The following is a 14,360-nucleotide window of genomic DNA, read 5'->3' as shown; positions in this document are numbered from 1 at the left end:
ACTATACTATGTGAGGCAGCTGTCAGTATCGTTGTCGTTCACCGTAAAGCTAGGTAGTAATAATTAACGACGAGCATGATCATGATGGATGCATGCACGTAATTGTAGACGACGGACGGACGGAGGACATGTGAATGGATGTGATGGAGCCCGTCGGGCGACGGAGACCACACCCGTGACGCTGAAGCACCCACACCGTACGTACCCCACCGGCGGCGAATCGATGCTTCCATATGCAATAGCAGAGCAGCCTGTGGCTGCAGCTCACAGCCTATCTCTGCTCTAGCTAGGTGCTGGGGATGGGGTATTCTCCATGATGATGCGTGGATAGAGATATCGAGGATTGGATTCCATGGACGCCACACTGTTCTTCTCCGCACTGTGCGTGCATGCATGGCAGTATATGGGCACCACCATACGCACGTACGATACGCGTCCCAGCGGATGATGAGCCGGCGGGCCGCCGGCTGCTTGATCACGACGCAAGCTCCGATGATCCATACGTGTCCGCCCGCGGATAATCCCCAGCAACTGTCCCCCCCCCCCCCCCCCCCCCCCCCCCCGGCCCTCCGTGCGCAGCGCATTCGATCTCGGTCGTCGGTATGGTCGTCACACTCCAGTACTCCACAGTCCACAGTCCACACACACAGAGAGATACGCACGGCAGCTAGCTAGCGTAGCGCGCGCGCGCGCCTATTTATAGCCCCTCCTCGCCCACCACCCTCTCCCGCACATCCGGACATCGATCCCCACAGAGCCAGGGCGTGCAGGCGGGCGGGCGGGCGAGCGAGCGAGAGGAAAAGCCAAGGCGGCAGCAGTAGGCAGCCACCATCAATAAAGAAGGTCCAAGCATGTCGGGGGTGTGGGTGTTCCGGAACGGCGTGGTGAGGCTGGTGGAGAACCCGACGTCGGGGAACGCGGCGGCGGCGCCGGGCAAGCGCAAGGCGCTGCTGCACACGCCGTCCGGGGAGGTGGTCACGTCCTACGCCTCGCTGGAGCGCAAGCTGGCGGCGCTCGGCTGGGAGCGCTACTACGCCGGCGGCGGAGACGGCGGCGGCGCCGGCCTGCTGCAGTACCACAAGCGCACCTCCGTCGACCTCATCTCGCTGCCCAAGGACTTCGCCCACTTCGGCTCCGTCCACATGTACGACATCGTCATCAAGAACCGCGACGCCTTCCGCGTCATCGACGCCTAATTATAAGCTAGCGGATGCAGCAGATGACAGATACTCACCTCTCCTCGCTCGCTCCTCGCTCCGGCCAGTGCATCATCTACCTCGCTGTAGCTACCTACCTACCCTAATATAATAGCAGCTATAGCCTTCGTCACCCATTGCTCGATCGATTTAGTTGCCGTGTCGATCTCAGTGCCGCGTTGGTCTAAATTAATATATATAGATCATGTACTGATGATTTGGTTTGTTCATGCATGTTTTCTCTATTTTACATCTTGTGTTGCTGGGTCTCTGCTGCTTTGTATTCTTCCTCTCATCAGTTTTTTCATCATCTCATGCGCTGTGACCCAGCTGCAAGAACTGATCTCGATTACTTGTTAGTTCAGAATCTCATGCGCTAGCTGTGACCGTCGTCGGTGAAGAGTGACCAATCAATGCGAAGCCGGGCGGTCACTGTAGCTGAGATACTCCGCCAGCTCGCTCGGTCTGTTTACTCAATAGCGACCACTCACTCATATATGCGCACACTGTTCACAGGGACATGAAACATGATACAGCTAGGCACGTACATGGATCATCCTTTGCCACCACTTGGTTTGTTTTTGCAAATCAAACTCAAATCTCTATCTCTAAGTCAAACACACATGTTGAAGCATAAAGAGAGTCATTCCAAAAGAGATTGATCAAAGATTTCAAAAACTCCCCCTATTTCCCATAATCAACACTTCTCCCCACAAGAGGCCAACTTTTGACAAAAGAGACAATGCAAGAGTTTTGACAAAACAAAAAGCTCTATTTTACTATTTTCAAAATTTCTCAAGTGGTAGCTGATCCATTTATTGCTTTGGCCTTTATTTTCTCCCCCTTTGGCATCAAGCACCAAAACGGGATCAATCTTGGCCCGATAACCCCATTGCCTCACCAAAATCTTCAATTAAGAGCAAATGGCAATAAGAGTTCATGAGATGAACTTGGAATAAGTTACCCTCTCATCGGAGTGCAGTGGAAGTCTTTCATGGTCCAAGTCCACCTTTTCCCTTTCAATTCTCCTTCGAGACTAAATCAAGCAAACTCAAGCATATGGTTAGTCTCAAAGGGTCAAGTTGTAACACAACTCCCCCTAAATATGTGCATCACTTACACAAGGACTTGTGAGGTCCAGGGAATATTTGTACAACTTGAGCACCATAATAAGCAACAAAATGCAGAATGAACATGATCAAAGGCATAAGCACATGTATGCTATAAATCAATCCAAGTTCCGCGAATCTAAGACATTTAGCTCACTACGCAACCTGCAAAAGGTCTTCTCATCTAGAGGCTTGGTAAAGATATCGGCTAGCTGGTTCTCGGAGCTAACATGGAACACTTTGATATCCCCCTTTTGCTGGTGGTCTCTCAAAAAGTGATGCCTGATGTCAATGTGCTTTGTGCGGCTGTGTTCAACAGGATTTTCCGCCATGCGGATAGCACTCTCATTATCACATAGGAGTGGGACTTTGCTCAGATTGTAGCCAAAGTCCCTGAGGGTTTGCCTCATCCAAAGTAGTTGCGCGCAACACTGTCCTGCGGCAACATACTCGGCCTCAGCGGTGGATAGGGCAACGGAGGTTTGTTTCTTAGAATTCCATGACACCAGGGACCTTCCTAAGAATTGGCACGTCCCCGATGTACTCTTCCGATCGACCTTACATCCAGCATAGTCGGAATCTGAATATCCAATTAAGTCAAAGGTAGACCCCTTTGGATACCAGATCCCGAAGCAAGGCGTAGCAACCAAATATCTAAGAATTCGCTTCACTGCCACTAAGTGTCACTTCTTAGGATCGGATTGAAATCTAGCACACATGCATACGCTAAGCATAATGTCCGGTCTACTAGCACATAAGTAAAGTAATGACCCTATCATTGACCGGTATGCCTTTTGATCAACGGACTTACCTCCTTTGTTGAGGTCGGTGTGTCCGTCGGTCCCCATCGGAGTCTTTGCGGGCTTGGCATCCTTCATCCCAAACCGCTTCAGCAAGTCTTGCGTGTACTTTGTTTGAGAGATGAAGGTGCCGTCCTTGAGTTGCTTCACTTGGAACCCAAGGAAGTAGTTCAACTCGCCCATCATCGACATCTCGAATTTCTGCGTCATCACCCTGCTAAATTCTTCACAAGACTTTTTATTAGTAGAACCAAATATTATGTCATCGACATAAATTTGGCACACAAAAAGATCACCATCACAAGTCTTAGTGAAAAGAGTTGGATCGGCTTTCCCAACCTTGAAAGCATTAGCCATTAAAAAGTCTCTAAGGCATTCATACCATGCTCTTGGGGCTTGCTTAAGTCCATAGAGCGCCTTAGAGAGCTTACACACGTGGTCGGGGTACCGTTCATCCTCGAAGCCAGGGGGTTGCTCTACGTACACCTCCTCCTTGATTGGCCCATTGAGGAAAGCGCTCTTCACATCCATTTGGTACAACCTGAAAGAATGGTGAGCGGCATATGCTAGCAAGATACGAATTGATTCTAGCCTAGCCACAGGAGCAAATGTCTCCTCAAAATCCAAACCTACGACTTGGGCATAACCTTTTGCCACAAGTCGAGCCTTGTTCCTCGTCACCACCCCGTGCTCGTCCTGTTTGTTGCGGAACACCCACTTGGTTCCCACAACATTTTGCTTGGGACGAGGCACCAGTGTCCAAACTTCATTGCGCTTGAAGTTGTTGAGTTCCTCCTGCATAGCCAACACCCAGTCCGGATCTAGCAAGGCCTCTTCTACCCTGAAAGGCTCAATAGAAGATACAAAGGAGTAATGCTCACAAAAATTAACTAATAGAGATCGAGTAGTTACTCCCTTGCTAATATCACCCAGAATTTGATCGACGGGATGATCCCTTTGAATTATCGCTCGAACTTGGGTTGGAGGTGCCGGTTGCGCTTCTTCCTCCATCACGTGATCATCTTGTGTTCCCCCTTGATCACACGCCTCCTTTTGATGAACCTGTTCATCGTCTTGAGTTGGGGGATGCACCGTTGTTGAGGAAGAAGGTTGATCTCGTTCATCTTGTTCCTGTGGCCGCACTTCTCCAATCGCCATGGTTCGTATAGCGGCCGTCGGAACATCTTCTTCATCTACATCATCACAATCAACAACTTGCTCTCTTGGAGAGCCATTAGTCTCATCAAATACAACGTCGCTAGAGAATTCAACCAAACCCGATGATTTGTTGAAGACTCTATACGCCTTTGTATTTGAGTCATAACCTAACAAAAACCCTTCTACCGCTTTGGGAGCAAACTTAGAATTTCTACCCTTCTTCACTAGAATGTAGCACCTGCTCCCAAATACACGAAAGTAAGATACATTGGGTTTGTTACCGGTTAGTAGCTCATACGAAGTCTTCTTGAGGAGGCGATGAAGGTAGACCCTGTTGATGGCGTGGCAAGCCGTGTTTCACGGCTTCCGACCAAAAATGCTCGGGGGTCTTGAATTCTCCAAGCATCGTCCTCGCCATATCGATTAGCGTCCTGTTCTTCCTCTCTACCACACCATTTTGTTGTGGTGTGTAGGGAGCGGAGAACTCGTGCTTGATCCCTTCCTCCTCAAGGAACTCCTCCACTTGAAGGTTCTTGAACTCGGACCCGTTGTCGCTCCTTATCTTCTTCACCTTGAGCTCAAACTCATTTTGAACTCTCCTGAGGAAGCGCTTGAGGGTCCCTTGGGTTTCAGACTTATCCTGCAAAAAGAACACCCAAGTGAAGCGGGAAAAGTCATCAACAATAACTAAACCATACTTACTTCCTCCTATGCTTAGATAGGCGACGGGTCCGAAGAGGTCCATATGTAGCAGCTCCAGGGGTCTTGATGTGGTCATCACATTCTTGCTGTGATGCGCTCCTCCCACCTGTTTACCTGCCTGACAAGCTGCACAAGGTCTATCTTTTTCGAATTGTACGTTAGTCAAACCTATCACGTGTTCTCCCATTAGAAGCTTGTGAAGGTTCTTCATCCCCACATGTGCTAAGCGGCGATGCCACAGCTAGCCCATGCTAGTCTTAGCAATTAAGCATGTATCTAGACCGGCCTCTTCTTTTGCAAAATCAACTAAGTAAAGCTTGCCGTCTAATACACCCTTAAAGGCTAGTGAACCATCACTTCTTCTAAAGACAGACACATCTACATTTGTAAAAAGACAATTATATCCCATATTGCATAGTTGACTAACAGATAGCAAATTGTAACCAAGAGACTCAACTAAAAACACATTAGAGATAGAGTGCTCATTAGAAATTGCAATTTTACCTAACCCTTTTACCTTGCCTTGATTCCCATCACCGAATATAATTGAATCTCGGGAATCCTTATTCTTGACGTAGGAGGTGAACATCTTCTTCTCCCCCGTCATATGACTTGTGCATCCGCTGTCGATAATCCAGCTTGAACCCCCGGATGCATAAACCTGCAAGGCAAATTTAGGCTTGGGTCTTAGGTACCCAACTCATGTTGGGTCCTACAAGGTTAGTGCAAATATCCTTAGGGACCCAAATGCTAGTTTTGTCTCCCTTGCATTTTGCCCCTAACTTCCTAGCAACTATTTTCCTATCCTTTCTACAAATAGCAAAGGAAGCATTTAAAGCATGATAAATTGTAGAGGGTTCATTCATTACTTTCCTAGGAACATTAACAACATTTCTCCTAGGCATATTATGAACAACATTTCTCCTACCAACATTTCTATCATGCACATAAGAAGAACTAGAAGCAAACATGTCATGAGAATCAAAAGCATCATATGCGTTACATCTCCTATAAGCATTTCTAGATTGTCTCCTATCATGGTACATAAAGGCATGGTTCTTTTGCACACTACTAGCCATAGGGGCCTTCCCTTTCTCCTTGGCGGAGATGGGAGCCTTATGGCTTGTCAAGTTCTTGGCTTCCTTCTTGTAGCCAAGTCCGTCCTTAATTGAGGGGTGTCTACCAATTGTGTAGGCATCCCTTGCAAATTTTAGCTTATCAAAATTACTCTTGCTAGTCTGAAGTTGAGCATTAAGACTAGCCAGTTCATCATTAAGTTTGGAAATTGAAACTAGGTGTTCACTACAAGCATCAATGTCAAAATCTTTACACCTATTGCAAGTTTCAACAATTTCTACACAAGATGTTGATTTACTAGCTATTTCTAACTTAGCATTCAAATCATCATTAACACTTTTTAATTTAGAGATGGATTCATGACAAGTAGATAATTCACTAGAGAGCATTTCATTCCTTTTAATTTCTAGAGCAAGAGAATTTTGTGCACTAACAAATTTATCATGCTCCTCATATAAAAGATCCTCTTGTTTTTCTAGTAATCTATTCTTGTCATTCAAAGCATCAATCAACTCATTAATCTTATTAATTTTAGATCTATCTAATCCCTTGAATAAGCATGAGTAATCTATCTCATCATCATCACTAGACTCATCCTCACTTGAAGAAGCATAAGTACTAGTATCATGAGTGCTTACTTTCTTCTCCCTTGCCATGAGGCAAGTGTGACGCTCGTTGGGGAAGAGGGATGACTTGTTGAAGGCGGTGGCAGCGAGTCCTTCATTGTCGGAGTCGGAGGAGGAGCAATCTGAATCCCACTCCTTTCCGATATGTGCCTCGCCCTTGGCCTTCTTGTAATGCTTCTTCTTCTCCCTTTTGTTCCCCTTTTCCTGGTCACTTTCATTATCGGGACAGTTAGCAATGAAATGACCAATCTTACCACATTTGAAGCACGAGCGCTTCTCCTTTGTCTTGGTCTTGCTTGGCTGTCCCTTGCGACCTTTAAGCGCCGTCTTGAAGCGCTTAATGATGAGGGCCATCTCCTCATTATTTAGCCCGGCCGCCTCAACTTGCGCCACCTTGCTCGGTAGCGCCTCCTTGCTCCTCGTTGCCTTGAGAGCAATGGGTTGAGGCTCATGAATAGGACCGTTCAACGCGTCGTCCACATATCTTGCCTCCTTGATCATCATTCGCCCGCTTATGAACTTCCCCAGAACTTCTTCGGGCGACATCTTGGTGTACCTAGGATTTTCACGAATATTGTTCACCAAATGAGGATCAAGAACGGTAAAGGACCTTAGCATTAGGCGGACGACGTCGTGATCCATCCATCGCGTGCTTCCGTAGCTCCTTATTTTGTTGATAAGGGTCTTGAGCCGGTTGTATGTTTGAGTTGGCTCCTCGCCCCTTATCATTGCGAACCGTCCAAGCTCGCCCTCCACCAACTCCATCTTGGTGAGCAAGGTGACATCATTCCCCTCATGAGAGATCTTGAGGGTGTCCCAGATCTGCTTGGCATTGTCCAAGCCGCTCACCTTATGGTACTCGTCCCTGCACAAAGAGGCTAGCAACACAGTAGTAGCTTGTGCATTTTATGAATCTGTTCATTAATAAACATGGGACTATCCGTACTATCAAAGTGCATTCCACTTTCTACAATCTCCCATATGCTAGGGTGGAGAGAGAACAAGTGACTACGCATTTTGTGACTCCAAAATCCGTAGTCCTCTCCATCAAAATGAGGAGGTTTACCAAGTGGAATAGATAATAAATGAGCATTTGTACTTTGAGGAATACGAGAGTAATCAAAAGAAAAGTTCGAATTGACCGTTTTCTTTTTCTTGTAGTCATCGTCATCCTTTTGGGAAGAGGAAGATTCGTCGCTGTCGTAGTAGACGATCTCCTTGATGCGCCTTGTCTTCTTCTTCCCGTCCTTGCGCTTGTGGCTTGAGCCCGAGTCGGTAGGCTTGTCATCCTTCGACTCATTGAAGATAGACTCCTTCTCGTTGTTGTTGATCACCATCCCCTTTCCCTTAGGATCCATTTCTTCGGGCGATTAGTCCCTTCTTGAAGAGAATGGCTCTGATACCAATTGAGAGCACCTAGAGGGGGGGTGAATAGGTGATCCTGTAAAACTTAAAAACTTAAGCCACCAAAACTTTGATTAAGTGTTAGCACAATAATCGCCAAGTGGCTAGAGAGTAGTCTCAACAAAACACAATACCACAAGAGATCAAACATAGAGATGACACAGTGGTTTATCCCGTGGTTCGGCCAAGACCAACGCTTGCCTACTCCACGTTGTGGCGTCCCAACGGACGAGAGTTGCACTCAACTCCTCTCAAGTGATCCAATGATCAACTTGAATACCACAGTGTTATGCTTTTCTTTTCTTATCGCGTTCGCGAGGAATCTCCACAACTTGGAGTCTCTCGCCCTTACACTTGAAGTTCACAAAGAAGCACGGAGTAAGGGAGGGAAGCAACACACACAAATCCACAGCAAAATGCGCACACACACGGCCAAGAATCGAGCTCAAAAGACTATCTCAAAGTTCTCACTAGAACGGAGCTCGAATCACTGAGAATGACAAACGAATGCGCAAAGACTGAGTGTGGATGATCAAGAATGCTCTAAGGTTGCTTGGTGTACTCCTCCATGCGCCTAGGGGTCCCTTTTATAGCCCCAAGGCAGCTAGGAGCCGTTGAGAGCAAATTTGGAAGGCCAACCTTGCCTTCTGTCGTCGGGTGCACCGGACAGTCCGGTGCACACCGGACACTGTCCGGTGCCCGATTTCCTTCCTAAAATGGCGCGGCCGACCGTTGCAGATCTGGGAGCCGTTGGCGCACCGGACATGTCCGGTGCACACCGGACAGTCCGGTGCCCCCTTCCGACCGTTGGCCCGGCCACGTGTCGCGCGCAGATTCTGCGGCCGACCGTTGGCCCGGCCGACCGTTGGCTCACCGGACAGTCCGGTGCACACCGGACAGTCCGGTGCACACCGGACAGTCCGGTGCACACCGGACAGTCCGGTGAATTTTAGCCGTACGCCGTCGGCGAATTCCCGAGAGCGGCCACTTCACGCCGAGTCAGCCTGGCGCACCGGACACTGTCCGGTGCACCAGACTGAGCTGAGTCTTGGCTGTACACAACCAAGCCTTTTTCACCTCTTTTCTTTTCTTCTTCTTTCTGTTTCTAACACTTAGACAAGTATATTAGTACACAAAACCAATGTACTAAGGCTTAGAAACATACCTTTACTCTTGATTTGCACTTTGTCCATCCATGAGCATAAAATTCGCATTTAAGCACTTGTGTTGGCACTCAATCACCAAAAAACTTAGAAATGGCCCAAGGGCACATTTCCCTTTCAGTACCATATCACCATATATGAGTTCAAATCATGGCTTCAAGTCACCTTACTAATGCATCAACATTTTATAACTCTTCATAGTTGATTAGTTCATCGACTTAGTGCAAGTACTCTCTTCTTCACCTTAGCCATGGTACCTCAGTCTACATGCCGTCGCTTGGCCTTCACCTTCGCTTAGTTCCTCGAAGCCCTTTCCTTGCTATCTTCACCCTATCAAGCCATTCTTGAGTCACATCATTTTGAGCATCCATTGAGAGAATCATTTCTTCAATATTGTGAACCTTGCTTGAATGTCTTGTAGATATAACTGTTAAGATTAATCAAGCTCTAGTTTGATTCTCATAGAAGCATATATGGACTGATAGTAATATGGTCAAGCCAATTCACGATTCCTCATATCTTATTCACTTTGGCTTGACCAATCCTCTTAACCACTTCATCCTCTATTCTGCTCATATGTATGTAGTGATTTCTCAGGTCTTGTCCATATATTCAAACCAATATAGAGATCATATTATATCCATTTGCATTGTCTCACTGGTTATTTAACCTTGTGTTGAACCTTTGTTCACTGCCATTATACACTATTCAAATATGTTCATCATACTGAATTTCCTGTCCAACACTTAGCAAACTTGTTAGTCTTTTAAATGTGTTGTCATCCAAATCACCAAAACTCACAAAAGGGATGAATGCACTTTCAATCTCCCCCTTTTTGGTGATTGATGACAACACATTTAAAGCTTACATAAGATTTGATAAATAAGATTTTGAATCCTATGATATAGTTTCCTCCCCTCTAAATATGTGCATTTCAGAAAACAACACTTTTGTACTCAAATTCCAAAAGCACATATTTGGGTCAAAGTATGGAGACAACTTATATCATACTATTCATGGGGTGCAGTTTGTCATAAAATAAATGTGATGCTCATGACATAGTATGCACTCATCAATTTTCTACATCTTATGTTTTTCTTATGAATCCCCCTTTTGTTAATTATTTATCCCCTTTTCAAAAATAAAGATAAGCTTTAATGCAAAATTTCTCCCCCTTTGTCATAAATCTCCAAAAAGGATACAAAGAATATAAAGGGTAGAAATTATGATTAAGCAATATGTGAACACACTATCATGAAAAGGGTCCTTAGATGACGCAAAAGTAATGTAGAAGTGACATGAAGTGTTGTACCTTTGTGTTTTACCTTTTCAAGGGGTGTTCCAAACTTGTGTTGGGTTTAGAATTCATTTGCAAGCTCTTGTTGGTATAGTTGTGACATAGGTCCAAGATATTAAATGAAGATTGTCATACTAAATCGAAGGTGAAACTTGATACCTAGAATCTAGATGTCACCTAGCATTTTCTTATCACAACAAGAGGCAACAAGAAAATTGCACAAGTATGGATTATGCAACTAGTGATCATGTATGAAAAATATCAATTGAAAAACACCAATTTATACAATTTGATAGATAAGAGGATCACTAATTGCATATTACACTAAGTTCTCCTCAAGTTTTATTGCACACAAATATATGAAAATAATCATGCAACAAGGAACATGTGCACTTATTTAATCAATTAAGTTCTAGACAAGAGAATTTATAAGCTATTCTACTTAGACATTTGCAAATCAAAAGAATATGATACATGTTTACCAATTTTAGATGATGTTGGAGTAGCATACAAAAGAGAAACGCATTCCTTTATGAAATGTATAAAAGCTACATTTATTGGAGCAAAAAATCTTTGATACCCATCAAAATTTGCAGTGGAAGCGGTTGTCTTTGCCCGAAGGTTCCTTTCTAATTTGAGACTACACACATAATAGACTTGAAAATGAAGTTAGTCTCAAAGATTCAAATTATAGACCATTCTCCCCCTAAATGTGTGCATACAAGTGATGAATACTTGTTTAGCTTATGCACTTGGACTTATGTGGCCAGGGGATTAAGTTCTACAATTTGAACCTTGGTACAAATAAAGTATGAAAATGTGAAATTGTACCAATTGAAGGAATTATTCATAATAAAAAAGGTATACTAATAGACATGATATGCAATATTTTAGGCCAAGATTCTTGAGAAGTTAGCATGTTTGACTCATACCTCACTAAGATGACTTAAGACTAACTTATGATATCACCACAAGAGGTATTAATCGAATATCTAGAGATTCTTTAATCGTCACCACAAGTGCAACCTTATGATGTGACTTAAGATATTGCATATACATGCACACACTAGCATGTAAGAGCATAGATACACAAATGTAATACAATAGTTCATGGAGTGACACACCTTTGTTCCACGCCACATGGTCTCCATTATAATCATGAATTTCCATCTTAGCTTTTGATAGGCTTGACATTTCAAAGAGAAACTTATCCTCTTAAAACGATCAAGAGAAACTCATTTTCTTGATAGGTTCAAGAGAAACTCATTTTCATTTCTATGGAACCATTCATCCTCATTTGATGTTCTCCAAGGTGTGAGACTACACAACATAAACTTGAAAGAAATCATTAGTTTCACAGGATATAGGCTAAACTCTCCCTCAATTTGTGCATGTAAGAGTACACAAAGTACACTTATGCACATCAACAATACGAGGTTAAAGGAGATGTTTGCACTATATCTTGGTTTAACATAACATGCTTTACATAGATGATGAAAATTAAACCAATTGAAAGTTTAAGAACTTAAAGTATATGAATTGAAATTCTGAAGGGTAAAGCATGCTAAAATGAACCTCAAACCTCATAATGAAGGATATTATATGATTATGTCACTACATCTTCATTATTTGGTTTTCAGGATAGTTCAACTTCCTTCTTGATTCACTGTGATTTATTTTCTCTTTAGGATTTCATCCAACCAAGCGATCTTGAACTTCATTCATCTTTGCTTGGTTCGATCATATTTGATATGAGACCCATTGAAACTCAATGATTGAAAGAACCAAGACTCTTATATTTGTAGATTTTGAATTAATCTTCAAAGAACTTGGGAGGACCTTGTTGAAACACTTAGAAAAGAGAGCATTAGAAACACAAGAGAAGGTTTCACAAATGATGATCCTTATATGTGGATGGCAAATGAATCATCATTATTGAAACCCAAAAGGATAGACTAAATTCCTTTAAATTAGTGCACACATATAGTTGATGTCAAAGTTATATGCATTATTGAACATTTTATATTGCAAGGAATTTAACCTATACTATGGTACATCCCACTAAGGATAGAATACTAAAACAACCGAAGGAGAGGAAGTTTTCATACTTTGGCCTCTGATCAACTTCTTCTTACTTTAGTTGAATAGTATCCTTTAAGCTTGTGATTTATCCAATTTAAAACAAGCACCATCTCTAAACATAGATTTTCTATGGATAAACTCAACACAAGAGATGACATTAGTAGTGAAAGGGAAATGTGCCCTTGGGCCATTTCTAAGTATTTTGGTGATTAAGTGTCCAACACAAATGGTTATGTGTTAAACTATACCAAATGGTGGACAAAGTGCAAATCAATACAAAGGTATGATTCTAGACTTAGTACATTGGTTTTTGTGTACTAACATATTTGTCTAAGTGCTAGAACCACAGAAAAGACAAATGGAAAAGACTTGGCTCGAGCAGCCAAGACTCTGCTCAGTCTAGGTGCATCGGACTGTCTGGTGGTGCACCGGACAGTGTCCGGTGCGCCAGGCTGACTTTGGTGAAAAGGCTGCTCTCGGGATTTCGTCGGCAGTGTACGGCTAAAAATCACCGGACTGTCCGGTGGTGCACCGGACTGTCCGGTGAGCCAACGATCGGCCGAGCCAACGGTCGGCCGAGCAATCTGCGCGTGACGCGTGGCCGAGCCAACGGTCAGAAGGGGGCACCGGACTGTCCGGTGTGCACCGGACAGTGTCCGGTGTGCACCGGACAGTGTCCGGTGCGCCAACGGCTCCAAATCTTCAACGGTCGGCTGCGCTAGAATAGGAAAGAGATCTGCACCGGACAGTGTCCGGTGGTGCACCTGACTGTCCGGTGCACCAGTCGACAGAAGGCAAGAATTGCCTTCCTAGATTGCTCTCAACGACTCCTAGCTGCCTTGGGGCTATAAAAGGGACCCCTAGGCGCATGAAGGAGTACACCAAGCATACTTTGAGCATTCTTGATCATTCTCACTCCAACTTTGCGCACTCGTTTAACATTCTTAGTGATTTGAGCTCCGTTCTAGTGGTGAACTTTGTGATACTCATTTGAGCTCAAGTCTTGGTTTCGTGTGTGCGTATTGCTGTGGATTTGTGTGTGTTGCTCTTCCCACTCTTACATCTGTACTTCTTTGTGATCATCTCATTGTAAGGGCGAGAGGCTCCAAGTTGTGGAGATTCCTCGCGAACGGGATATAGTGAAAAGAAAGAAACACCGTGGTATTCAAGTGGATCCTTGGATCACTTGAAAGGGGTTGAGTGCAACCCTCGTCCATTGGGACGCCACAACGTGGAGTAGGCAAGTGTTGTACTTGGCCGAACCACGGGATAACTCGCGTGTCTTTTGTGATTGCTTTTCTGTGATACTTGTGTTCACAAGAGCTCGCTATTTAGCCTACTAACACTTAACCAAGTTTTGTGGCTAAGTTTCAAGTTTTACAGGATCACCTATTCACCCACCCCCCCTCTAGGTGCTCTCAATTGGTATCGGAGCCGTTCTCTTCAAGAAAGGGACTAATCGCCCGAAGAGATGGATCCTAAGGGAAAGGGGATGGTGGTCAACGACAATGAGAAGGAGTCCATCTTCAATGAGCCAAGGGACGACAAAGTCAATGACTCCGGCTCGAGTCAAAAGAAGAAGGATGTAAAGAAGAAGAGGCGCATCAGGAAGGTTGTCTACTACGACAGCGACGAATCTTCCTCTTCTCAAAAGGACAATGAATACGAGGAGAAAAAGAAAACGGTTAACTCAAACTTTTCTTTTGATTATTCTCGTATTCCGCATAATTCCAATGCTCATTTGCT

At 44.4% G+C, this 14,360-nt stretch overlaps 1 protein-coding gene across 1 annotated transcript; it reads left to right on the top strand.

The window, feature by feature from the left end:
* Positions 1-728: 728 nt before the first annotated feature.
* On the top strand, positions 729-1,428 carry LOC100284002 (uncharacterized). Its single transcript, NM_001156900.2, has one exon. It carries the CDS (start codon positions 852-854, stop codon positions 1,194-1,196), a length of 345 nt encoding a protein of 114 aa, NP_001150372.1. The 5' UTR covers positions 729-851; the 3' UTR covers positions 1,197-1,428.
* The last annotated feature ends 12,932 nt before the right edge of the window (positions 1,429-14,360 follow it).

The sequence above is a fragment of the Zea mays genome, chromosome 3 (assembly GCF_902167145.1).
Source record: "Zea mays cultivar B73 chromosome 3, Zm-B73-REFERENCE-NAM-5.0, whole genome shotgun sequence".
Taxonomy (NCBI): Eukaryota; Viridiplantae; Streptophyta; class Magnoliopsida; order Poales; family Poaceae; genus Zea; species Zea mays.
The sequence above is the reverse complement of the archived record's forward strand: the minus strand, read 5'-3'. Positions and strand labels throughout refer to the sequence as shown.

What these genes read in the sequence shown, in the direction of transcription:
- LOC100284002 (NM_001156900.2), top strand. Translation starts at nt 852, where the DNA reads ATGTCGGGGGTGTGGGTGTTCCGGAACGGCGTGGTGAGGCTGGTGGAG.